General features: G+C 56.6%; 2 protein-coding genes across 8 annotated transcripts in view; one reads left to right on the top strand and one right to left on the bottom strand.

Moving 5' to 3' along the window:
* LOC125415218 (maestro heat-like repeat family member 5) overlaps nucleotides 1-5,502 on the top strand; it is an 82,425-nt gene extending 76,923 nt beyond the window's left edge. For 4 of the 5 annotated variants that reach the window (XM_048457414.3, XM_048457415.3, XM_048457411.3 and 1 more), the window contains exons 23-30: nucleotides 241-355; nucleotides 1,116-1,259; nucleotides 2,360-2,536; nucleotides 3,044-3,199; nucleotides 3,677-3,799; nucleotides 3,934-4,036; nucleotides 4,189-4,263; nucleotides 4,510-5,502. In XM_048457414.3, the coding sequence (XP_048313371.3) occupies nucleotides 241-355; nucleotides 1,116-1,259; nucleotides 2,360-2,536; nucleotides 3,044-3,199; nucleotides 3,677-3,799; nucleotides 3,934-4,036; nucleotides 4,189-4,263; nucleotides 4,510-4,610 (994 nt within the window). In that variant the 3' untranslated portion in view covers nucleotides 4,611-5,502. The remainder of the gene's footprint in view (nucleotides 1-240; nucleotides 356-1,115; nucleotides 1,260-2,359; nucleotides 2,537-3,043; nucleotides 3,200-3,676; nucleotides 3,800-3,933; nucleotides 4,037-4,188; nucleotides 4,264-4,509) is intronic. The other variant, XM_048457413.3, reaches the window with a different exon arrangement.
* Nucleotides 5,503-6,406: 904 nt separating this feature from the next.
* The window catches only part of Ptp4a3 (protein tyrosine phosphatase 4A3), a 32,832-nt gene continuing 12,948 nt past the window's right edge, over nucleotides 6,407-26,290 (bottom strand). The window contains exons 1-6 of one of the 3 annotated variants that reach the window (XM_048457417.3): nucleotides 15,342-15,427; nucleotides 11,949-12,847; nucleotides 9,760-9,852; nucleotides 8,166-8,296; nucleotides 7,531-7,605; nucleotides 6,407-6,845 (exon numbers count right to left, since the gene is read on the bottom strand). In XM_048457417.3, coding sequence (XP_048313374.2) covers nucleotides 6,728-6,845; nucleotides 7,531-7,605; nucleotides 8,166-8,296; nucleotides 9,760-9,852; nucleotides 11,949-12,053 — 522 coding nt within the window. In that variant the 5' untranslated portion in view covers nucleotides 12,054-12,847; nucleotides 15,342-15,427 and the 3' untranslated portion in view covers nucleotides 6,407-6,727. Of the gene's footprint in view, nucleotides 6,846-7,530; nucleotides 7,606-8,165; nucleotides 8,297-9,759; nucleotides 9,853-11,948; nucleotides 12,848-14,691; nucleotides 15,133-15,341; nucleotides 15,428-26,290 lie in introns of those variants that run through there. The other 2 variants (XM_048457418.3, XM_085678891.2) reach the window with 2 other exon arrangements.

Below are 26,290 nucleotides of genomic sequence, written 5' to 3'. Positions count from 1 at the left end.
GGTGCAGAATCCTCCCCCAGTCCCACCCTGCCCTGGGACCTCAGGAACAACGGCTATCTGTTCCTCCTCTGCCTTCCCCACCCATAGCCCAGGCCTGGCACGTGGGAGAAGAACACACAGAGACACAACATGCCTGCTCCATCACATTGGGCTGTACCTAGCTGCCCAACCTGGCCAGCCTGGGAGGTGGTAGTAGGTATACCCATGGGCAGTGACCACAAAACCAGGCCCCGCCCCCAGGGCCATGGTGCAGAATCACTGCAAACAGATCAAGGCAGTTCTCAGCTACTTATTGCCCGGCCTGCAGAGCCAGCAGGAGCGAGAAAGGAAGACAGCCATCCTGGTCCTCATTGAGGTAAGGTGAGGGGGGTGGGGTGGAGGGAGCAGTGGGCTCCAGGTAGTCTGTGTCCCATCCTCCGGCTTCCTCAACCCAAGACAAGATGCCCACCTGACTCACCCTGTGGGGACAGCTGCCCAGACTGACCCCTTCCAGCTCTGCAGGGGCCTCCTCTCAGGACCTTCGGCCTACAGCCTTGGGGACCTGTCTTTTCACGCTATCTGGCCCACGATGACCCAAGTAGAGTTGAGGATCCCTGGGTATGGACTCGGCAGATCATACTCAAACATAGCCTTGTTCTGCTCACATGTAACCCTTGGTCCGCACCCACTCCCACCCTAGAACCTTGAGCTACATACAGGGTAACGGTTTGACAAGGGCTGGGATGCGGCCACTTCACCATGGGCTCTGGCAGAAGCAGAGCTTTGAAGGAAGGGTCACTTCCATAACTGGCATCAGCTACTAGGTCTCTAAGCCAAGAGGGGGCCTATGTCTCTTCCCAATCCACTGGAAGGATTTGTGAGCTGCCCTTCCTGGAGTCTGGTTTCCCATGTGCTTCCATGGGTGCACATTGGCTCCAGGCTGGCTAACTAACCTCTCTAGGCCTCAGCTTCATCAGTCATACATAGAAGGATTTGGCCTCTGAAGTTTTAAATGCTTGCTAACCCTGGTACCCTGGGCATGCTAGTCAGCCATCCTCCCCTAAGCCTACAACAAAGACACAGGCTGCCCAGGAGAGAGTGCCAAGCCTGAGCCGCCTATTCTCTGGGGCTCCCAGTTCCTCTATAGCCCTGCCCTGTTGGAGGTGATTTCTAAACAGACTGCCCTGACTGTACTGGCCCAAAGCCTCCAGGACACCAGCCCTGAGATCCGTGTGGCCAGCCTGCAGGGCCTTGGAAACATACTCTTCCACGAGGAGAAGGTGAGGGCCAGAGTGCTATGTAGCCACAAGCATCAGGTGGGCAAGGTCCAGTGGGTTGAAACCCTGGCTCTGTCACCTGGGACATACTTTAGGAGAGGACACCCATGTTGCCCAGGAACATGTCTCCTCACCCTGAGAAGGAATGGGCCCTCCTGCACAACCCAGAGGCCCACTGAGAAACCAGGCAGACAGAACACTTCACCTGGCACAGAGAGAACACCCCTTGAGAGTGATGTGCCCCTTCTCCCCCAATTCTCCATTTCCAACAAAGTCCCCTATGCCACCACCATCACAAGCCACATCCCACATGGACAGCCTGCGCTGAGGAAGACTGCAAGGCTGCGTCTAGGGGCCTGCCCTTCCCTGGTCTCCTCCGCCCCAGTTCAGACCCTGGGGTTCTGGGCAACATCCTCACTGCTGGGACCATGTAATGAGCAACAACTGAGGCCCTCCTTCCCAGACTCCTTCCCAGACTCCAGCGAGAAAGTCCGTTCAGTCCTCAGCAGCCCAAAAGACAGGCTGGGTGTGCCCGTTTCTCCCTTAGCTCTTCTATCAGAACCCCATCCTACCAGGCTAGACCACAGGTGCCCGCGTCTGCACGGCCCTCCAACCACTCTGTGAAGGTGAACTTAGTATTTCAAACCAAACAGAACTTAGGAGACAAGATTGTTTATAAAGAGGAAAGCCACCTTGATAAAAGATCCAAAGGTGGGAATATCCTGTTGACTTTTGACCACTCCCTGAGAGTTCAGGACACACAGTCAACAAGTGGAGCTGGCACAACAAGCAGCAAGTGTGTAAAAATGGCCCACAACAGCCCCTTGCAACACAAAAGTTCAGGAGGCCCACCTCAGTAAATGCAACCTGACCAGCCTTTCGTAGTCCAGCTGACCCCATCTGACCTGAAGGGAGCCAGACATGGGAGTGAAGCCCCTGTGGGGCTCAGAGGAAGGAAAAAGCTGCCCCGGGCCCGGAAGGGATAAGGACCTGGGACTCAAGGGCAAGGCCTCAGCAGAAACTCAGGTCGGGTACCCCAACTGAAGCCAGGTGAAGGGGCCAGACCTGAGCCTGTCCCCCACCGTCCCCTGCCTTCCCCATAGGAAGCCCTGCTCAGAGGTCAACTGCCAGCTTTCCTCAATGGCTTCTTCCAGAACAACGAGGCGGCGGTGGTGGGCATTATGGGCGTGGTATCAGACGTACTGCACCGCCTGGGCACAGAGGGCGCAGGTGCCCAGAGTCTCTGCATCTCCATCAACACCCGCTACTTCTTTGATGACGTAAGAATAAAGACAGATGCAGCTGGGCTCGCCCCCTGGGCCCTCCCAACAACTCCCTGTGCTTCAGGACCCCTTCTGCCCTCCCACTGCACCTGACTCTGAACCCAGGGGAACTGAACCCGTGGGCCGAGCTGTGAGGCCACAGTGCACCAGATCTGGCCAGATGTCCACCAGCAAGTGCTCCACGCCTCCTCATGGCTGAAGTGCCAAGTCTTACTTGTCCAACCCTTCTATGTCCTGGCCTACTACAAACCACACGGGCAGGTCCCAGTCACCTAGCTGCCTTCATGGTCCTGGTTGTCAGGGTAACAGTGGGCACCAGAGGACAGGGCAATTCTATGGGAGGATGTCCTGAGACCTTATCTGAGAGAAATTCTGACCCTCCTCTAAATCTACGGGAGGAGTACCGACCTTACCCTGGGGCTCTGAGCCTGACTGAGGAAGTCCAAGGAAGTAGGGGCTCCAAGCTGGGGATCACTGGCTCCTCGCTAAGCCCCTGCCTCATAGGAGCGGGACAATGTCCGAGCAGCAGCAATGGCACTGTTTGGGGACCTGGTGGCAACGATAGCAGACAAGGAGCTGAGTGGCCTGCGGCCCCAGGTGTGCCTAAGTATGGTACCTCTGCTTCTACACCTGAAGGACCAATGCCCAGCCGTTGTCACGGTCAGTGCCCACCTGCAAGCCTTTCATCTTGGTCAAAGGACAAGGGCGGCCAGATCGGGTTGCCTGAGGGTGGGGCAGAGGGCAGCGGCAGAAGGTCTGACCATCTGCAGGGCTTTCCCGATCACTGTCCCCTCCCATGTGGGTCTACCGGCTAGAGCAGAGCATGCTGGGACACAGGCACACAGTGCACCTGCTGACACACAGACAGAGCCCTCTTTATTGTGCCCCGCTCCCTGGACTCCCTATCATCTGAAGAGGAGACAATAGCAGCCAGCTCCCCAACAAGCCCAGACAGAGCTGAGTCCCTACCTACCTTCCACAGGGCACCATGACCCTAGGGTAGGAGCAGCTTCCCAGACATCAGCACAGCGGGCTGCTGAGGTGCCCGCCCGTTGCAGCTGTGGTCTCAGGGAGTGGGAAGCCCAGGCTCAGCCACACACGGGCAGTGGGTGACCCCTCCCATGGCTTTCCCCACAGCAGGCCAAGTTCACTTTCTACCGCTGTGCCGTACTGCTCCGCTGGCAGCCACGGCACACCCTGTTCTGCACACTGGCCTGGGAGAGTGGCCTCAGCGCCCGCCACTTCCTCTGGACCTGTCTGGTGAGGGGCGAGGGTGCAGGGTCAGTAATGAGGACCTGAGGTAGCTGCCCACCTACGGACTCTTCTCCCCAGGGAGGCGAGGCTGGCAGGGGTCGAGGCGCTTGGCAGTGACGGGTGGGCTCTCCTCTGGCCAGATGACACACAGCCAGGAGGAGTTTAGCATCCACTTGTCGCAGGCCATCAACTATCTGCACAGCCATCACCGCCACATCAAGACCTGGGCAGCTCTGTTTATAGGTGGGCAGCATGGGCCAGGCTCACTCACCTTGCCCACCCATCACCATAGCAGAGGAAGGGGTGGGGTTAGGGAGTTGGGGGCTTCTGGAAGCTCTTTGGGGCCGGGCCAGAACAGCCTGCATCCAGCAGCCGTGGCTCTCTGTCTTGCACAGGATACACCACCTGCTACCAACCCCAGGCCGTGTCACAGATGGTAAACGACATGGACACCAGGCTGCTATTCTCCAGTGAGCAGCCCCTACCCTGGGCCCGTCTCCACTCCTCCCAGCTTCCTGCAGCATCCCTATCTCAGATGGTGGCAAAGACAAGGCCCCAGGCCTCCTGAGCAGACCCCACCCCACCAGGGCACTCCATGCTGGCCAGTGGACGGAAAGAACCCTCTTATCCCCCTACCCAGACGGAACGGGCGTTGTGGGGGTGGAAGGTTGCTCCCAGGCCAGCATCCCTTTTGACTTATCCTTTTTCTCTTGAAGCTTTTAAAGAACTCAAAAAAGACCCGGAACCTGGCATCCGGGAATTTGCCACCAGACAGCTCGCGTTCCTTCGGGAGGTGTCAGTCGAATCCAAGAAGTGACTTTGAGCCATTCTTCCTGCACATCTACCCCGGGACAGCCCTGCCCCAACCCTGTCCATAGAGCTGGGTTGTGTAACATTTTTCCATTTGAAAGAAAAATCTAGATTTAACAACAACAACAAAAAAAGCGTAGTAGCTGCCGGCTTCCTGCCTGCCACAAGGACCCTCTGCGGTGGCCAAGCCAAGTCCTTAGAGGATACTAGCAAGATTCAGAGGCACAGACAGGGACAGACAAGGAGGGGCGGGGCAGACCAACTCGAAGGTCTGTGATAGACTCTACTAATGACTGCTCAGGGGTGGAATCAACTCCACGTGACCAGAGCCGAGGCCATAGTGCCCACAGCTGAGCGTGGTCATTCTCTGGGAGTGGGGCCTGAGAGGAAAGTCTCCAGTGTCCCCAGCTGAGAGCTCCACAGGGCATGTGGAGCAGGTGGAAGGGAAGGGTACCCCAGCAGGCTTCCCTATCCCAAGGCAGCGTCTTCCTCCAGCAAGGCAGTCAGCCTCAGCTGTAGGCCCCCCAAATTTGCAACTGTCTAAAAGAGGTTGCCTGACTCCCTGAGAGTACCCCCGAATCCCTTCTCAGGCAGAGCTCAGGAGACCCACGACGGCCTGTCATTCCCATTAGATCAGCCAGCTACAGCAAGAGACCCTCTGTCTAGCCCTCCAAGTTCGGGCTCTGTGCCCACCACCCAAAGGCCTCCGTGCTCCAGGCTACATCCCCCAGGTCTTATGGAACCTGTCAGGTAGACCCTGCACACACACCCTCACCTGAGGGGATCCCCGTGGCCCGTATCTCCCAGCTCCTGGACTATGTCCCCCCTGGGGCAGGGACATCATGTGGAAAACTTGGATGGCAGACTGAAAAAAAAAAAAAACAGTGACTTTGTGCAAACATGCCACAGGTGTCGTGAGTTTCCAGCACACACAAGGCCACCACGACTGAGTTTGGGAAAGGAACACCCCCAAATGGCTGCACCTCGCCACAAGGCCTGCCTGACTGGGACAGGCAGAAACAGTGATTGCTGGGGCTCCAGGCAGGCCCTTGAGGTTTCTGGGACCTAGTCCAGAGCTAGGTAGAGCGGGAGGCCATGGGGCAGGTATGAGGGGCTTGAATAGGGAAGGGTTCAAGGCGGGTGATAAGTGCAGGTGAGAGGGGCCCTGGATCTGTTAGAGGCACAGAAAGGACAGGTTTGTAAAGGCCTGAGGATTATATCCATACACGGTATCAATGCCAAAGGACAGACAGCACATCCACAATGACATGTGTAGCCAGCCCTGTCCCTCCTTGTCCCCGTTCCTCAGCTAAGAGCCAGATCACTGCTCAGAACTCGAGAGCAGGAAGATCAGGCCCTACACAGGCCCCCAGTCTTCCCACACTCTCAGATCTAACGTACTCCACACCACTCTGCTGCCCTGCCCTCCTCCTCCTCCTCTGAGCCGTGGAAGTCATTTCCCAGGCTGGCGGCCACTGTGGTCTAATCTCACAGGTGGCATGGGGCAGGGGAGTGGAGGCCACTGAAAGTTCCAAGTGAACCCTACTCTGTCCTACAGAGGTGACTCAGCCTCACACCTTCTAAAGTTCCAACCCCCAAACTGTCACCAACCGGAGCTGGGGATCCAGGCTGAAATGTCAAGAACTTCTCGAGACAAGGCAGGATGCAGAGCATCTCATGGCCACCAGAGGGTGCTAGGGAGGCACACAGCAGCAACACTACCCAGGACCGCAGAGGAGGGGACCATGGCCTCCCAAGATTCAAACCCCATTCCTGGGCTCTGCACCACTCCTCACACACATCCACAGCTCCTGATTTATTGCCTTGAGAGTCCAGAGCACCTGAAGGCCCAGGATCTGGTAACAAAAGGTGCTGAAAACAGGTTAGGGTGAGGGCAGCGCCGTTGAAGCCCTGGGCCCAGTGGTTAAAAACACCCACCTGTGGTCCACAGGCCAGGGAAAGGCCTGGGCAGGGGGTGGAGGGGCTGGACGAAACTGGCAGGAGGTCCAGGGACAGCCGTGGGCACAGACGGGGACAGAGCAGGAACACACACAGCCACTGGGCTCCTTAGACACAGACACACTGAGGCACGGGAGTAACGGGTGGACAGGGCCAGGGCCTGAGCTACATGACACAGCATCTAGTCTTGTGCGTGTGTGGGTCTTTGAACCGCAGTCTCTGCTTAGGCCGGTACTTCTCCAGGTAGGTGAGCTGCTTGCTGTTGATGGCCCCACGGCGCTTCCTGCAGACAGGGACAGAGGGTCAGTAAGCCTGGCTTGGACACCTTGCTTTCCCTCAGGGAACTTCAGACCCTGTGGGACTCTGGGGGAACTGGAGTGGATAGTCCCACAGGAAGTAGGCTAAGCTGGGGCTCTGGGAGAGGCTGGGGGGCGCATCTCACCCTAGCTAGCCGGCACCTCCGCAGGGCTGTACCAAGGTACAGAGCTATGTGCCTGTGTTAAGCGTAGCTCTTTAGGTTGCGTACCCATCTGTATAGTCCAGGCTCCCCTAAGGATGCCTGCAGGCTAGTAGGCCCATACTGCTACAGTCTTACAGGGCCTGCCCAGGGAGAAGAGATGGCTGTGCCTATTTCAGGCAGCACAAAACCGTACACATATCCACAGTGGATATGGCACACACACACATACACACACACACACACACACACACACACACACGCACAGGCTAGGGCTGCAGCATCAACTGTTCAGTCCTTGCCTGGAAGATCGGAAAGATGGGTCCTCCAGGAAGACTACCATACCACAAGGAGGTACCGGCTTGGGAGCAGCCAGGAGGGGCAGAGAGGAGGGACCTAGCTACAGAAGTAAGAGGTGAGGGGCAAGGAGAGGCCAACAGCCTAAGCCCCGCCCAGCTGCCGAGATCCACCATAGAGCCCTGCGTGCCATCCCCACCCACTGGCTACTCACTGTCGGATGAACTGGATGGCATCCTCATACTTCATCCCGCTCTCGATAAGGGCAAGAGCCACGAGCACCGGAGCCCTGCGGGAACAAGCAGAGCTGAGGTTATCTGAGACCCCATACCCCATCGCGCCCCTGCCTCGGGCCACCTGACAAAGGTCCCTCCGCTTGCCCATGGAGGATGCAGACTCCAGACAGCTCAACTAGCTGCTCTAGTCTGGTTCCCCTGGCCCCTCCTGTGCAACCTGAGGCCGTGTGAACAACCTCTCTGTGCCTAAACTAGAAAAAGAACGATGAGCGTACTGGCCACTGAGCCTGCCCTCCAGTCCTCCTGCAGTAGGCGCATCGGGGATGCTCCCTCGCCTGGCTCCTTTCCAGCTAGTGTGGGCAGCTGTTTCTCCTCAAACAGGGGTCAGGCCTGGGTGACCAATATGTCTTTGCTGCATGAGCTACAGTGACTGGATCCGAGCGGGAAGCCCTCCCTGCCAGGCTGGGAAAGGACTTGCTTGGGAACCCGGGGCCTCAAAAAGGTCAAGTGGATGTGGTCCACATCCAAACTCACAAAACAATGAAGGCAGACCACAGAAGCACAAGCTGAGCTCCCAGCAGCAACGGGGCCAGGAGCGCCACCCACCACTCACCTTCCCAGACCCGCCACACAGTGCACAGCCACGCAGCTGCCCGGGTCATTGTAGAACTTGGCCTTCAGCAGGCTCAGCCAGTCCTCCACCACCTTGCCAGGAGGGGGCGCCCCATCGTCAAAGGGCCAATCCTATGGAGGAAGATGCTTAAGGACTTCCCCTGTGGGTGTTAGCTCTCCTTCCCCTGTCCCTCAGGGCTCTAGGAGGGAGAGGGAGGCGGGCCCACATGGAGAAGGCTCCAGCCCCAGGGTATGCTGGGGCATAGTGTGGAGAAGACAGAGAGGTGAGACCCATCGCATATCAGTCCAGACTTAGACCCACTGGTTCCAGGGAGAACCAGCATGGGTCTGCAGGAGCTAGTTGATGGAGGGTCGCTCCTGGGGTCTCTCTGCCTCTCGGCAGCTTCTGGAGGTCACCAGCTTACGTGGCTGAGTAAGACTGAGTCCTGAGTCTAACCCAAGTCTCTCCTGAGGAACGGAGGTCGGCTAGGGAACCTCGTACTGAGATGCTGACAGGCCTTTGTCTCACATTCCCCTGAACACCCACACTGTGAGAGGCCCCTGAGGGTCAAAACAGCCTGCAGGATCTCACAGCAGGAAAGGATCCACAGCAGGAGTCCTCCCAGGCCTGGGCGACCCAACCTCCTCCCTCCTCTACCAGCTGCCATGCAGAGGATGTGAGACCCCGTCAACACACGGTCCTCACGGAGGAGTAGCCCAGGGTCACTCTGGTGTCGAGGACAGGACCCCAGGGCCTCGGCACAGTCAGTCTGGGTCTGTTGCACGAGGCCTGACTCATTCAGACTCCACGCTGAGAAGAGAGGCCTTATGCCCAGGAACTAACTCTGCTCTGACCCTCCAAGCACCAGGACCAGTTCTACAAGGCTGCCCCTCCTCCTCTCAGCCCCCAGGGTCAAGACGCCAAGGAAACAGCAGCTAGGATCCCTACCCATGGCCTCAGCACAGGGTCTCCTGGGACTCACTGCTGCCAGGAGACAGGCTCCCACACGGCAGGCGATGAGAGGCTGAATAGAGGGCCCTGGAAGCGGCGGGGGAGCCAGGCAGGCACCTGCTGAGCCCTACCTCATCTGAACAAGAGGGTCTCCATCTTCACCAGCCAGAGCCAGCAAGGCTCAACCCCAATCCACAGTGCCAAATATACCCAGCAGGTGGGGAGGCAGCACCATTAGGGAAGGCCACTCCTCATGTGTACCCTCCTACTTCTAGCTGTGGTCTCAGAGAATATCTGACTCCAAGCCTCAACTGCTCCATAAAGGAACCACACAGAGGCTACAGGCTGCCAATGGACTCGGAGCACCCACCTAATAGGACCTACAGGCTCCAACACAGACAAGCCAGGTGTTTAGAAACTACAGTCAAGAGCACTGAGCATGTGCAACCTGACCTCGGGGGGGCTAGTCTGGGAAGGTGGGTGCCATGGAGACGACTCTGTCAGAGTCATCTGCCTCAAACACCAGCTCAGGCACAGAGAGCCCAGGACGCATCAGATGGCAGCAGAGGACCTAGCCTCACAGTGAAGAGCCCCAAATCTACTGTCCAGACAGTCACAGTGCCCAGAGCTACAGGTCCCTCACCACAACGGTGATGCCGTCCTTCTCCAGAGGGGTCTTATCGTAGGTCACTTCGCACACACGCACCACGGTGGTAGCCCCATACTTCTTCAGGTCCTGGGGTAGGAAGAGGGAAAGACCAGGTGGTTCAGATTTCAGCCTAAAGCTTCTGCCCATGCTGAGTTCCCAAAAGGTCTGCCCCTCTGGAGCTCCTAAGCAGAGGTGTCCCCTCAAACTGCCTCCTCTGAGACGAGCAGACTTCATAAACCAGCAGGTGGGCCTGAAGGCTTAGTGACTGGCAGAGTAACTTCTGCTGGTGCTTCTGGGTCACCTGCCCCTGTCCGATCTGGAGACGCTAAGGAGCCCACCTGTGTTCACTAAAATGTTCAAGCACCGTGTTTTCAGCCCCATCTTGTCCCCCACGCCACTGCAGCATCCAGGATAAAAGGTCTCAGCAGTAAGGCCTCGCTCTCCAATAAAGTCACTCAGTCCTCAGAAGGGTGGCCCAGGCCTGAGGTAGCCCCCTTGCATCTGCACGGCCCTCCCTTCCTGGGCTGCATGAGTGTGTTCCGCTAAGGCCCTTTGGAGTCTCCAGCAAGCAAACCTCAAGGGTTGGAGACTCAGAGTCAGCAGGGTGGCACCACACACCACTGGGGAAGCCCCATCCCTTCAGAGGAAAGTTCACACAGCTCACAGCCAACATGGGGTATTTATACCCACAGCCACAAGCAGGGCCAACCCCCACCTACCTGCTCCCAGTGGGTATTTTGGGAATGGTGAGGTATGACTGGGTCTTGCTGGCCAAGAGATGGGAACACCAGACACAGCAAGGCCAGGACCCTACTATTCTGAGAGTGCAAGGAAAACGGGGGAGTGTCGACCTCAGAGACCATGGGAGCCTCAGAGACCACGGGGACCTCAGAGTCCATGAAAGAGAAAGCTACCACCCAGCTCAGGACTCAGTCCCAACCCTACTCACACCTTGAACCCTCATCATGCTTACACTCTGACCCCTGACCTTAGTATATACTGAGCCTCGATTCTACTCACTTGCTGGTCTCACCCTGGTCACACGCTGAGCCCCCATCCTAGTCACTCAGTACTTTTTTTTCTAGTCTCTCCTTGGGTCCTGCTAGTAACTCAGCTATCAACTCAACACCTCAGCTGCAAGAGGGGTAGGCTCTGAAAGTAGAACCTCATCCTGGTCACACGCTGAGTCCTCTTCCTGCTTCCAGTCTGACCCCTGACCCTAGTCAGACACTGAGCCTTTATCCTGGTCAGGAAGCCCTCGTGCTGGTCACAAACTGAGCTCTCATCCTGGTCACACATCAAACCCTCCCTCATCCCGGTCACACACTGAGCCCTGATCCTCCTCATACTCCAACCCCTTTTCTTCACTCTGGTCACTAAGCCTTCATCCTCATCACACCCAGAACTTCATCCTGGTCACACACTGAGCCCTTGGTCCTGGCCTCTCATGGGGCTTTTTTCCCCCAATCCCTCATCAGCTCTGCTGTTATCTCAAGGTTCTCAACAGTAAGAGGAGCCATCTTCCCTGGCACAGCACCCAACTATGTGTCCAGGGCCTACGTTCCCTGACATAGGGTGTCCATTGCCATCCTCTATGCATTCTATCCTGTTTTGATGCCCACAAGCCCATGCCACAGCAGAGGACTACGAACCTAAAACCACAAAAGTCCTTTCCACAAACTACCCAGCACTCAGCGTCAGACTCTCCGCAAGCAATTCCAGGTCTGCAGCAGGAGCCCTGCTCAGGGTCCCCTGTGAGGCCATGCTGACGGTCTGACTCTGAAAACAATACCTGAGGTGGAGTGAGGGTGGCTACAGACAACAGACATGGGTAGACGCTCCACATGTCACCTCTCAGCTGCAGAGGTCATTGTCCTTTCCCCAGGATTCCCTGGAGCCTGAGCTTGTGGGCTGGACTAGCCATGAGGTAGCCCTTCCAGCCCATCTTCCATCTGCCTGTCTCCAGGCCATTTCCCCATCAGCCCTCATCCCATCAAACCTCTTTTTTGCTCAGTTTCTAAAGAGGCCAAGGTCACCCAGGGTCCGGACAACCACAGCCTAGCCAATGCCCAGAGCCCACAAGCCTGAATACGGCCAGACCTCCAGGAAACCCAGCAGATCACCAGCACCCATCACACCGTAAGCCACCCAGGACACCCACCCAGCCCCGGTAGCCCACTCACCTCGATGAAAGTGCTGAGGGTGGCATTGCTGGGGTTGTGCGTGATGAGGAAGCGCATGTTTCGGTAGCTCACCTCCACAGGCGCGGGCCGGTTCATGCGAGCCATGCCTCCTCCGGGAACCCAGAGAGGACCAGCCAGCAAGGGCTGCACGGGGGGTCCCCCAACCCCCCACACCAAGTCCAGTGAGATCCCCGTGCTTGTCCAAAAAAAGAAAAGACCTTCTTAAAACCTCGTCCCCACACCCCGCACAAATATTGTGCAAATACTTGGGAGGAGGAGAGGAAAGCTGCCTGGTGCTTGATAATTCCAAGACAAAACCCAATTCTAAAAAAGAAAAGGAAAAGAAAGAAAACCCCCTCCCCCAGTAAAATGGGCAGCTTCAAAGTCCTGTCTCTCAGAGTGGAGTAGTTACAAGGAGGCAAAAATAAAAATAACAACAACCAAAAAAACTGAGCAAAGAGAACTTCAAGTTGGTAACTCTGGCCGCAGAACACTGTCCTCTATGGGGCCGTCGCTGGGGACACCCTCTCTGCATGGGTGGGTAGAGGAGAGTTCCCTCTGGTCTGGACCCAGCACTCAGGACCAAACAGAAAATGAACTTGAACTTAACCAACTCTGGCGGCCCTGGGCTGTGGTGGGCAGGCAGCCTGTGATCCGGGGCGTCTGTCACGTTACCCCATCAGGGAACGGCAAGTCCTGGAGAGGGGCAGCGGGCTCAGGCAGCAGTGCTGGCCTCTGGCCTGGCAGCAGAGGCCATTGGGAGGCAAGGGCAATGGTGAGGGCCACAGAGGCACGGGCCTCCTCAGCAGCAGCACCCACGATGTTGGGAACGGCAGTAGTTAGAGCTGCCTTCCTGGAGTCCCTCCATCAATCACACACTGGTCTTCAGAAGGCACAGTCTATGGGAGGGGAGAAAGAAATGGGAGGTTCCTGTTGGGTCTCAGATTCTCCATGTGAAAACACAGAACAGACAGCTTCTACCAGGGCTGCCTAGGCCCCTGGGGTGAGAACCACACACAGACACCGAGACAGGGTGAAGAGGGTATCAGGGCTCACCCCAGGAGCAATGAGAACCCCACAAGCGTACACCCACAGCAACAGAAACCAGGCCACCAAGCCTGGTCCCCCATCTCACAGCCCATGAGGACAGGGCCCTTCTCTTGGGACTGCAAGCCACAGCACAATGTACAAGTTCAGATCGTTCTGCAAGGGTAGGTCTCGGGGACAATGGGTACTGCCAGAGGAACAGGGGATGAGTGGCCTCAATTGTTGCCCCTTAGGCTTCCTGTAATCTCCACCCACAGCCACCCCTTTCTGGGACTTGCCAGGCACTAGAGGTAAACAAGATATTCTGCCATGCAAGATACCACAGTCCACAAGGCCAGCTGCCAGGCTCATGCCAAGGAAATGACAAAATAGGTAGCCAGGAAGGGGGTCACACTGTAGCAGGGACCGGGGGAAGGACGCAATTGGAGGGCATCAGCCCTTCCATCCCATCCTTTCCCTCTCCAAATGTACTAGCTACAAGGGCCCAAAAGAGCAGCTAGGCCCCTGTCACTCTCTGGAGGGCCTGGGAGACCCTGGGCACATCACAGGCATCTCAGGACATGGTTCCCACCTACACAGTGAGGGGCTGAACAAGATGGCACCACAATCCCTTGGGCTATGACCCAGTGTGGAGCCTGAGTCCCCGGGTCCAGCTCACACCCCACCCATCATTCTTCTACCCCTCCAGGACCCCCACCTGGAAGAATTCTGCCCATACCTCTTCCCTCTGCCCCGGCACCCACTTCTCCAGCTGCCCACCAGGCAAAGCAGGCCCTGGAATGTTCAGCCTGGCTGCAGGAAGGGCCTAGCCTAGGCCCCTAGACTCTTGCCTCAAGCCGTGAGCACAGGCCCCACCGTCCAAGGCTCAGCTGTTCCAGGCAGCACAGGCTCCTCACTCACCACCTTCTATATCTGGTAACAGCTCAGCACTCCAGGCCAGGTCAGTGCCTCAACTCGCAGCTCATCCTTGCCATACGTTTGGCAGCACGCCTTGTGGGGGGCCCCTTGTGGGGGGCACCTTGTGGGGCCTGCTTTGGCCAGCCCTACGCATGCAGAGCCACGACTAGGCCGAGTAGAAGCAAGGAGAGTTACATGCTATGACACAAACACCTGGGCCTCCTGGGAGGGGCATCCCATGTGTGCACACTGCAATGCCCTCGTGTGTACAGAAGAAAAGAGAAGGCCCCCAGGAAGCCAGAGAACACTGGCAGGCTCTTGTAGAGCTGACTGCACCTATCCACTGCAGTAGAGGGGAGGGGCTGTGAAGCCCTAAGAGCAACAGTCATGGTCTACTTCTGCTACCCATGGTTACAAGCTGGTCTTCTGGGCCAAGAAAGCCTGAACCACCTACAATGCTCACCCCAGGCCTGAGGGGATGAAGGTCAGGGATCCAGGCAGCGGTGTCTCCAGGCTGGACTGCATCTTACAATTCGCTGTACAGTCCACTGCAATCTGGGCCACACTCCCAAGTGAGGGCAAAGGAACATGCACACAGCATGCTCAACCACATGGTGGCTGCCCCCCCCCCCAAAAGGAGCCCTTCCCTTGACATCACTTCATGAGACTGAGAGGTCCAGAGAACAAGGAGGGGGCTTCTCCAGAACTCTAGCAGACCTGACCCAAGGCTCATGGACTCCCCAGCCACCTACATCCCCTAGCCCAGCAGCTCCCAGTAAAAGCAGATGACAGAGCTCACCTTGCCTCACCACCGTGGGTCCAGGCACTCAGTCAAGCCACCACATCCTCATGCTTATGGACCCGACTAAGGTCTGGACAGTTCTCTGACAGGCCCTCCTCTCCCAGCCTCCTCTAGCAGTATCCTAAGCATTCTGCTGCTCCCAGAACTGGCCTGTTTTTCAAGACCCATTTTTGTCCCTGTTTGCCAGACGAGGACATGGGCCAGAAGGGCGTGGAACCTTCTGGACCCTGGCCAGCACCCACCCTCCAGTAACACAGGTTTTTCTCAACTAATAATTGGGAACACTTGAACCCCAGGGGAAAAAAGAAGGCACAGAGAGGTTCACAGAGGCTCCACCCTCGAGTGATGGAGGGGGAGTGCATCTGGCTTCAGAAGAGACCTAAATGGGACCCTGTGTGACACTAGGAGTCAGGGGTCGCAGTTTAGGGCTTTGCGCTGTCACAACAGGTAAGGTTGCTCGTGGATGGGCTGGGGACCCCAGGAACCCGTGGTAGGGTGTGGTGAGGGCGCACAGCTCCCGGACCTCAGCGGGGCTTCCCACCCAGCCCGCCAAGGAGCCACCATCCCATATAGAGCCCATCCTAGTAAGGGGTAGGGTCCGGGAGTGTCCTCGAGGCCGGGTCCCCGCCGCCCACAGCCCGGCTCACCCGCGCCCACAGGAGTGCGGCCGCGTCCATGCGCCGGCCGCCGGGCCGGGACCCGCGCGCGCCCTCCGCAGCGGCGCCGGCTCCGGGCGGATGCTGGGCGCCCGCGGCCCAGCTATTTATAGCGCCCGGCGTCACGTGGGGGGCGGTGACCGGCGGGCGACCCGACTCGCAGCGGCTCCCGCACCTGCTGCCTAAAGATAGCGCGCCGGCCGGGCAAACAAAGGCGCGGCCAGCAGAGGAAGAGGAAGGAGGAAGGGTAGGACCACCGCGGATCCGCCTGCCTTCCCCTCTCTGCATCCTGCTAGGCAGATGCAGAAGGGCCACTGGCCTGGAGGACCCCTCCCAGATCTCCAGCTTCGCATGGATTTACTGAGCAGCTACTGTGTGCCCGGCATTAGTCCTCACTTCACCTTAGGAGCCACTCCCCCCAGCCTACAGCTGAGGAAACTGAGGAACTAAACCTAGGCACACTCCAGAGTCACACAACAGACAGGAGCCAACTCTACATGAGTTCATCTCCAAGGCAACTGCAGCCTTCCAGGGCACTCCCCAGCAGGATCCTCTCCTAGGCTTCACCGCCTCCACCCACAGGACAGAGTCCTGGTTTTGTCCTGGGGCATCCCAGGCAGGAACCCTGTACTCTCCAGCACATGAATGGAGACAGATGTCAGTCCACACCTACCCGCAGCGGTTGCATCGCCCTGGAAGCCTTCTGGAGCAGAATTTGTTGAACTCCTGTTCTCAGAATCCCTAGAGGCCTTGCCTTGCTGGGAACCCAGCTCCAAGCCTGGCTCCCAGACAGAGGCCTGGCCCTTCAATCAGTAGTTGGTGCTAGGGAGAGGAATGGGCCCTGGAAGCCTGGACCTGGGCCAAGAGAGGCATGCCCTACCCCATACTACCAGAGAGCAGTCACATTAGCCAGCCTGGCCCAGCAGAATCTGCCATCCCCCGCTCTTGACTGACCCAGGTAAATAGGGCTGATCGTGTCCAGGTTGAAAGGTACTCATCCAGCTAGCCCCAGAAAGCCAGGCAGCCATATGAGATTCCCAGAAAATACCATGCTAATAGACCCAGTACACAAACAATTATCATGATCTCAGCTGCCCCACCAATTCCCAGCCTCACCACAGATCCTGTACCCACCACAAGGCACCCTCATCCAGCAGAGGAATTGAGTAAACCATCCAAGTCACTCAGCCAGGAAGTTGGACCATGCCTGAGGAATTGCCCACCCACAGAGATCCTGCTGGTCCCCAGCCCAGGTGACTGGGAGAAAGACGGCGCAGATAAACCACCTCTGGTGGCTCATCAGTTTCTATGGCTGGAAAAGGGTTTGTCAGTAGCAGGCCCAACAATTTCTGAGATTCTGTACCAGCCAGGACTGCAAACAGGGCCCCAAGTGCTCCCCCCTCCCCTGCAGCTAGGGCCTCTAGCTAGGCCTGGGGGCACCTGCTACAGCTGGCAGGGCCCCAAGCCTTTCGGAGAAGTCTATATATACACCACAGCCAGAGCCTTCTTGGAGTCCTCCCAGAGTGCCCATCTCAGGGGCCAAGAGGAGAGACCCTAGCAGGCTCCACCCACACCAGTCCCTAGGAAGTCACCCAAAGTACTTGCATCCCTGTGCCCTACAGCTCTAAGGGTGGAACCCCTTACAAAACATTCACTCTAACCTCATGTCATTCCCACCCCCCCCCCCTGGGCCATGTGCCCAGCCCCGGGGAAGGCATCTCTAATGGGAGGAGGGACCTAGCACTCAACCCCACCCCCACCCCACCTCCCACCCAGCCCTGGCACCAAGAAGCTCCCATTTGTTTATGGAAGGAACAAATGACCCAGCGTTCTAGGCAGAGGTCCAGATGGGGGAACCGTCCAGAACCTATCACGAGACCTCAGCCCTCGAGGTCTGGGGGAACCTTAGAGGAGAGGATACCTATGTCACCTAACGGCAGCTGCATGCCTTCCCAGAGGAAACTACCATGACAGCTGCCCCGTTACCACCTACCTGCCTTGGAGGCAGGGCTTCCCCAGCTTACTCCCTCAAGGGCTACTTGAAACCATGCACAGCATGGTGGGGGGGGGGCATGGGAGAGCCTCAAGTGGCAGGTGCTCTGTAGGGCAAGGTGGACAGAGAAGGGTCCACGGGGCAGCTGACCCGAGAGGGAGATGGACACACTCCTGGTGCCTCCACTGATCATCTGCCCCGATGCCCTGTGCCACCTGAGGCCAGTGCTAGCCCCTGCTGAGCCTAAGGCCAACTCTATAAATGGACACAATGCCAGAGAGGGAAGCCACCTTCTAAGGTGGTGCCAGCACCCTGCATGTCATGGAGCCCTCGGGCTGTGACCTGGAAACAACTGTGAGGAAACAGACCTGAGTTTCCAGTGGGCAGGCAGCTGCTGTCCCCACCAAGGCTCAGACTGAATGCCTGTGGGGCATAGTGGTGATCCGCTGACCCAGGTTCCCGCTCTCCGTGGGCACCCTCATATTGTGTTTCCAGTGGGCAGGCAGCTGCTGTCCCCACCAAGGCTCAGATTGAATAGAACCCTGTGGGGCATAGCGGTGATCCGCTGACCCAGGCTCCCGCTCTCCGTGGGCACCCTCATATTGTCAGGCACTGGCTCTGCCTGCACCACTGCAGACCAGAGGCTGGAACTGTCACCCCTGAGGGCTGGCAGCACCCAATGGGCCCAGGAAATCATTCATGAAGTCCACCAGGCAACCATAGGTCTCAAAACTTGGGACCTCTGACCCCCTACAATTAACCCTCAGCTCTATGCTCTCTGAGGACAACAGGTGGACCTGCCTCCCAGGAGGTGCCTCAGACACCTGGCTGACAGGGTACTCCTTTCCTTCCCTTACCCTGTCCTTCACCTCCCAAGAGCTCAGCCCATGTGAGCCTCATGTCTTTGGCCTTTTACAGCCCATGACCTCCCCTACACTAAAACAGACCTTGGGTCTCTTTCCCAGGAGCAAGGGGAACTGGGAAGGCATTTATTCATTGATTCATCCATCCAATCATTCATTCACTCACTCAATCAGTGTGACAAGCATGCTGAGCACCCCCCGGTGCCAGTCACAGGGCTGAGCAGGATGGCGACAGGGAAGACGGGGAGAAGACACCTGAGTTGCATCATGGGCAGGCATCATTACCGACTCAGGGTGCCTCCATTTCCCAGGCTGCCACATAAGAGTTGGGTGGTGCTTTCCCAGTACTGTCTTACACTAGGACGCATGATCAGAGCTGAAGCACCCTGGGCCAGCTCACCCCACCTTCCCCTCTGTAGTTCTCCACTGATGCCCACCCCCAAGCCCCCTGCCCTGGAGCCATGGCTCCTGGCTCTTCCTGCTCCTGTCAGCAGGTTACTCTCCTACAGAGTAACCCCTAGCGGGAACTCTGTGCCTCAGTTTCCTCACCTATAGAGCAGAATGAAGACAGCAACTCAATTCCCTTACCGAGTCACCAGAAACAAGAAACCTCCAAGTTGCAGTCATACCCAGAGCACAGCACGGCCTCCGCTCCCACTTCTGCCTACATCCGGTAAGTAGAGGACCAGCTGGACCTGGATGTCCCCCAAGGCCACATGCCCTCAACCTTGTCATCTGGTCCCTACCTCACAACATCCAAGAACCGCCAGGAGGCTCAGGGCTCTGCCTAGAGACCCATCTGCATCAAAGGACAACAGTCACGGATTCTGCCCCTGCCAATCGAGGGGACTTGAGGGACCCCCAGGTGTCCACAGGACTCCCGACTCCATCAAGGATGCCTCTGCAACATGGAAGGTGTTGGTAACAGACATGCACGTCCAAACGGAAGGGCAGCTTGGTGTTTCACGTACAGCACGTATTAGCACCAGGGCTCAGAACCTGTACATCTGCTGAACAAGCCACCACAGCTGTCCCCAAAGTTTGACTTAAACTGTCTGATCAAATGGTGGCTCCCACATGCCACGGCTCACACGTCACCCATGACTCCCACAGCCTACAAAACTCACTGGCCTTCGGTGATAGGACCAGACAGTATGGGATTCACACCTCCAGGTACCCTATTCTCTCCCCCTGAATGCCTCAGACACTCCCAGAGCCAGGGCCTCGTTCTTCAGGAAGCCACCAATCACCCTTGGTGTCCCAAGCTCCCAGGCACATGTGCACCTACAAAGCACTTCTGGTCTCCAGGCCCCTGGTTGTACTGGGTTATGGGGAAGCAAATGCCATAATCGACGCCCAAAGATCACAGGGATGGAGTCTGCAGAAAGAAGCATGAGATACCAGGCAGGGAGCTACAGCACAGACAAACATGGGCCGGACCGAGTCACCATAAAAAGAAGAATTGGAAAGGCAGCGTTCAGGCAAACTCGCTGCCCAGGGTAGGGATGTAGGGACCACATGCTCCAAAAGCAGCAGGCACCAGGTCTACCTGACTGGCAGCTCACAGTCTGCCCCCTATCTTTCCCCCAATGCACACACAAACCCCACCTGAGATCCAAGACGAAGGATTCCGATTTTACATGTGGCCAGATAGACAGACAAAGAGGAACGGGGCTGCCTGCATCCTGCTTGCTTTGTCCTAGCCCAGGCTTCCTTCCTATCTCCCATTGTGTGAATTCCAGACTCGGAAGCTTCACACCCAGAAAGCCTACTGGGCAACCAACGGAAGTGGCAGGGGGCCCGGCCCATTCCACTCTAATCTGCCATGCCCCTCCAGACACCCCTCAGAGCTTCTCCAGCCACTCCCTGGAGTCCAGAGACTATCACTCTGTGCATAGCTGTGACCAGCGTAAGAAGTGACTTCAGAACCTCACAGGGCCTTCAGGGTCCAAATAATAACAGATGACAAACCAAGCTACCACGTGTTAGCAGTGGAAATCAAGAGTGACATCTGCCACTGAGAGGACCCACCGTCATATGATATAGACAGACAGATCCTATGGCTGACTGGGGGTCGGGGGGGGGGAGTGTCTGGACCTCACTGGTCCTTCTGTGCTGCAGGTTTAGCAGGGTTGCCCATGGCTGTGCTTCACCAGGGCTACACCACCACATGGCCACCTACCGTAGTCCTGACCCACTTTCTGATGGTGGGGCTGACATGGAAGTAACGGGACACAGGGATCGGCCTACAGTGAAGCTGTCGTACCACAGTGGGAAGGGTCAGGTACCTCACAGTAGACAGAACTTGAATCCTACAGGAAGAAGATGCCACCCTGGCCACAAGGGTGACACCCTTCCGCACTCGCCCTAAGTGTGATAACAGCCTTCCCTCTGGGGTCCTCCGCCAAGGACCCACCCACACAGAGCCAGTAACACTCACCACCCTGGTCCTCAGCTTAGCCTCCACTGGCATCTACTTTTATCTCATCGCTGCCATACGTGTCAGGGGTGGAGGCAGGGGCCCTGATATGGCAGCACCAGGATCCAGCTCAGGGACAGCTCAAACAGGGTAGGGACTTGGGTCACAGGCTGGTACAGTTCTCACTACTGAGCAGGGGTGAGGGGGCAGGCAGTCTTCTGGGGGGGGGGGGGCTGTGATAGCAGAGACATTGGAGAGTAGATGGCAGGTCATCATGGCCCAATGGGGTGGGCAGCCTGACTGGTGCAGGCCAGAAATAGAGTCTCTGTCCACTCTCCAAGTGAGCAACCCCATACCCAAACCACTGGCCAGATATCCCCAGCAGGCTGGGTTTGGCCTTGGGCCCTGTGTCTCATCAGTTCCTCCTGGGGTCTACATTTCCTCTAGTAGGAAGTGGAAGGGGACAGTGGACCAGGCTGAACACCCAACCTACCCAGGGCCAGCCCAGGGGCTCATCCGTGCTCCCTCCTGCTCAGCACTAACCCCCACTCCTCATTCATTCCCAGGAAGTGGAAACTCCATAAACAAGGGAGGGGCTATTCCTGCCTCTCAAGGACACTTTCCCCTCCCCAACAGGACGCTGTTCCAACCATGGTAATGTAAGGAAAGCTGTATACACACTTAACACACATGGACATGCACACACAGAGAGACATGCTCCATGTGGGGATGTACTACACGCCTGCATACACAGACACATGTACACAAAGGTATATACATACATGCCTCTCTACACAGAGATGTGCACACTCAAAGACATACACACAAGACATGCACAGTCATATTTCTGGGAAAAAAAGTGATAATCAACCAGATGTCTGTGCCAGGGAAGTAAACCCAGTATCCTGCAGTAGCGGGACCCACCAGAGTCTCCAGGGCTGTGCAGAACCTTCCAAGTTTTCCTGTCCTCAGCCAACAGCCCCTCTTCCACTATGCCTGCCCCCACATGGCCAGGAGCCTCACACCGAGACATAATATCATCCTTACTGCAGTCCAGGTCCACTGGTAGAGTCCACTGAAGGCCTGGACCCCTCCCTCCCTGAGACAGCCTGGCTCAGTTCTTCAGAGAACACTGGACTCAGAGCTTTCTATTGTGCCATCTATATACACAGCCTCCCAGTTCACGCACACGTGAGGATTACCTGCATTCACACTTGTGACAGGCAAGTGGGAACTCAACCCAGTTCTGCAGCCCTGGAACCCCAACACTGCTCTATGTGGAAATCCTGAGACTCCTTTAATGGGGCACTGGCTGCCATATATGTCTGTGTGAGGGTATCAGATCCCCTGGAACTGGAGTTACAAGCAAGTGTGAGCTGCCATGCGGGTGCTGGAAATTGAATCCAGGTCCTCTGGAAGAGCAACCAATGCTCTTAATTGCTGAGCCCTCTCTCCAGCCCAAGTCCAGTGGATTTCAATAGGCACAATCCCTAGGAGGGAACAAGAGCTGAGTGGGTCCCTGACCCAAGGATACCCTTTTTTAGTCTTATTGGCTACCAGGTAAGTCCCACCTATTGATTCAGAGGTGCCAAGCAGTCCCGGAGACCCACACTAAGTGTCCAACATAGCCCCTGCGTGATGCCCACCAGGCACTGAGTCCTCCTGCACAGTCAGGATGCCTATGGAATCGGGCCACCTCCAACCTGTACTTTGGAGAGTTGTCACAGTGATGAAAGAAAGGCACATGAGACAAGAATGTGTGAGGGACGCCAATGCTGCAGAAGTTACCTGCCTGCAAGGCGCCTAGCCACAGGTCACAGTTCCTCTCCACAAGGAACAAGCTACAACTCCTTCTTGGGACCCTCCTCCAGGAGTCAAAAATCCCAGGACCATCAGCAGACAGCCAACAGAAAGCTGGCCGTGCGGCCCTTCCCTCATGGCCGACCCCAACCCTGAAAACAGTTTCTATAACCTGTTCACATGCCCACAGACAGATGGAGAGCTTTGCTCTTGGGTGGGGATTCAATCTCTACCCTCCCACACCTCCACCCAATCCCCTGGGAAGTAGGAACCTAAGCTAGCCTGGCCTTCTAAAGCAGGACCAATCAGTAGGCTACCCAAGAAGCTGTGGTCCTCCACAGGATGTCAGGATGAAGTTCACACGCGGGAAGCGTATCAGAAGTCTCTGGCAGGCAACAGATACGTATACCCAGGCCACAGAGTAAGAGACTGTGGCCCAGTGGGAACTCAGACATCTGAGTGGTTCATAGTCCAGAGCAGGATTAATCAACCAGGGACCGACTCAGAAGCCATATCCACCCCCTGCTGACTTCTCTCCGGGCCCACTATCCAGACCCATAAGTTGAAAGAACCACAAAGCCTCTCTGTGTGGTAATCATATACACCACATCAAATCTCAGAAGAGGTCTAGAAGACGCTCATCACTACCTTTTCTGAATGAGGAATCTGAGGCACACACAGAGCCAGCCCAGCATATTACTTCCTATGTGTTTTCTCCTTACAGTGTCCAAATCCACTAACGCATGGCAGGCTCAGACAGTCCATCCCTCATCCACGGTCTGCTACATGCGATTCCTCCTCAGTCCCACCCAGAGCTCAGGGCTCAGGGTCAGACGGGCACAGGGGGGGAAGGGGGTTGAAGATCACGTCGGGAGTCAGGGCCACATGCCAAGGCCCTGGGATGCACGTCAGAGGGGCCCAAGGAGCCGCGGGAAAGAGCTCTGACCTGGCCTCAAGAGGCCATGTCCAAAATAGCTGGCCTTCACGGTGAGCCGACTTGGCCTGGCGCACGTAGGCCTCTGGGCTCCAGCTTTGCCAGGCTGCCCACAGAGGTCACAGCTATTTCTGGGCTAGCCTGGTGGTAAGACATGGCCCTGACACCCCCAAAGGGTTAGTGTGTAAGGGACAGCAGAGGCCCAGCTAAACGAGAGCCCCAGGACACAGGTGGAAGACCTGGTCATCACAGATCCTTGACATGCCAAGAGAGTGTTGGGGCCTCACTCCCTCAGGCCGCCCTGTCCACAAGACCTTGGAACATCAGTTTACTGGTCTCCCGTCCACCCACTGGCTTCACGGGCCACCACAGAAGTCAAGCCTATGCCAGGCACATGGGCGTCAAAGCAGCAGGCCTCCTCCCCGAGACAATGAAGTGACCACATCAATGGGCTGCTGTTGGCTGTCCCCAGCTGCTGTGAATCTGAGACCACAGGAGGAGATTGGTGCCACTAGGCACATGCATTACCCAACACAAGCACACAGCAGCCCCACTCCTGGAGGCCACGCCGGCAGAGCCAGTGCTGGTCCAAGTGTACAGCCTCTGCTGAGCCCTACCTATCCCCAAATCATTTCCCTCTCTTTAGCCTGGCCAGCCCCTGTGACATCATATGACAGTTGGAGAAACTGAGGCAACTCAGAAAGACTTGGCTTATCCTTTAGTTCCACCTTAAAGCTTTAGTTCCTGGGGTTGCAGATAGGGGACTGAACTCTGCCAGCTGCCACGCAGCCTTGCCTAGCCTCTGACGTCGGGCTGCAGAACCTACTCCTCACAGAGAATCACCAGCTTGGACCTCCAGTTGGCTCCCTGCTGCCTATCCCGAGTATGAGCTGTGTGACATTGAGTGGCCTCCTCTATCTTTCTGTGTTCTGTCTGCTCATCTGCAAGATGGATGCTCTAGAAGCCTGGTTCTGATGGAGATGCCTTCAGTGTCCAGGATCTAGCAGAACCCCTCCCCCCTCTCCCAGAGCCCTGAGAGCTGAATCCCCGGAGCTTTGACTCTAGGGCAGGTCCCCCCTAGGACTGAAGACCCACACTCAGGTTGGTAATCCTCCTGAGTTCTTCAGGAAACAGTCTAAGTAACTTTCTTCCTGCAGGACCCCTAAGAAACCTCATTCTGGACATGGAAACCTCAGGGGAGAGACAGCCAACAGGCTTTCCAGCATGTGTCTGACACCAATTTAAGTACAGTGAAATGATCTAGGGGCCCAATGCAGCAACATCAGACTAGGTCACTCTAGGCCCCACCTTTGACACGCAGAAAGAGGGAACCAGCCATGACTTACTGGTGCCCATGCCACTGCCTGGTCACCTTGCCCAAGCCAGTAGGACCAACTTCCCATATGCATAGAAGGAGTAGGTCATTCAGCAAGCCCTGGGAGGTGGACATGAATACTGAACATACCCAACCCAGACAGCCTATGTGGCCCTACATAAACACCTTCCCAGCTCCCAGGACTGAAAGGAAATTCCTCCCGGCATCTGGGGACCAAGTGCAGGCTGGGCTTGCTGGGAGGAACCTGGGGACACTTGGTGAAACACACACATCCTGGGACTGCCCTCCTTCCTGTGGGTCCCAGCAGGAGTGGGTGAGAGGCACCAACACCAACCAAGTTTGAGGCAGATAGGGAGTTATGCACTGTGGGGGTTCCCAACCCATGATTATAGAGCAGGAAGGGCCTGGTGCCCCGATCATGACTCTCGGGGTAAGCTGGGATTTTTGCTCCCAGCCCAGGGCCATAGAGCAGGACCTGGTGCCCTAATAATGGCTCTCACGGTAAGCTGGGACTTTTGCTCCCGGCCCAGGATCATAAAGCAGGAAGGACCCGGTTCCCCGGTAATGGCTCTCAGGGTAAACTGGGACTTTTGTTCTATTTGGCATCACTGTGGCTGGGCCACTCACACGTCAGCCAGACTCTGCCGAGGCTCCCAGGGATGCAGGGCAAAGCCAGGCAAAGACTTGTAGAGGCAACATTGTTGACATCTTGGGGACCAGGAGCTAGGGACACAAGCCCTAGCTGCTCTTGTCATGGCTAGACTCTGGGGACCCACAGGGTAGACAAACAGAAGCAAGTACCTGCACTGGTCACAAGGACCAAGTACAGGACCCCACATGGTTCCAGGCTCCCCACTGTGTTCATTCCAAGGTTCTCAGGCAGAAGGACAGCAGCACCCCTGTTCCTAGCACCAAACCTTTGTTATCTGAGTCCTATCACAACCACTTGGCAAAGCCAAGGACACCTCAGTCCTTTCCCAAACCCCTGAACATGAGTCCCTAGGCGAGGTGAGGCTGTTTTCAATGTCTCCTTTCCCATAAAATCCAACAACATGGAATTCACCACCGTATTTTACTAGTTTTGTTTGTCTGCTTGAGGCAAGTCTTGCTAGCACAGGCTGTCCTGCAGCTCCCTAGCTGAGGGAGGCCTTGAATTCCTCCTACCTCCAGCTCACAAGTGCTGGGATTCCAGGCATGCGCCACCACACCTGACACATGCTGACCATGTGGATAGCCTCCCTCCAGGTACAGTATGCTCATCTGTAACCTCAGCAGTTGGGAAGCCGAGGCAAGAGGATTCTCATGAGTGTGAGGCAAATCTGAGCTACATAGTTAGTTTCAAATCAACCCAATCCAAGATGCTGTCCAAGACAGCAAGATGCTATCAATGATGATAATGATGATGATGGCCTGGAAGATGGTTCGATCAGAAATGTGCTTGCCACGCAAGCATGAAGATCTGAGTTCAGTCTCCAGCATCCAGTGAGAAGTACGGCAGCATGTGTTTGGTTTCCTAGCAAGAGGAAGACAGGGACAGGCAGATCCCGGGGTCACAGGTCAACCAGCCTAGCCTAATTGATGAGCTCCAGGCCAGG

The sequence above is a fragment of the Myodes glareolus genome, chromosome 19 (assembly GCF_982192425.1).
Source record: "Myodes glareolus chromosome 19, mMyoGla1.1, whole genome shotgun sequence".
In the NCBI taxonomy this organism is placed as follows: domain Eukaryota; kingdom Metazoa; phylum Chordata; class Mammalia; order Rodentia; family Cricetidae; genus Myodes; species Myodes glareolus.
This window is presented reverse-complemented; position numbering and strand designations above follow the sequence as displayed.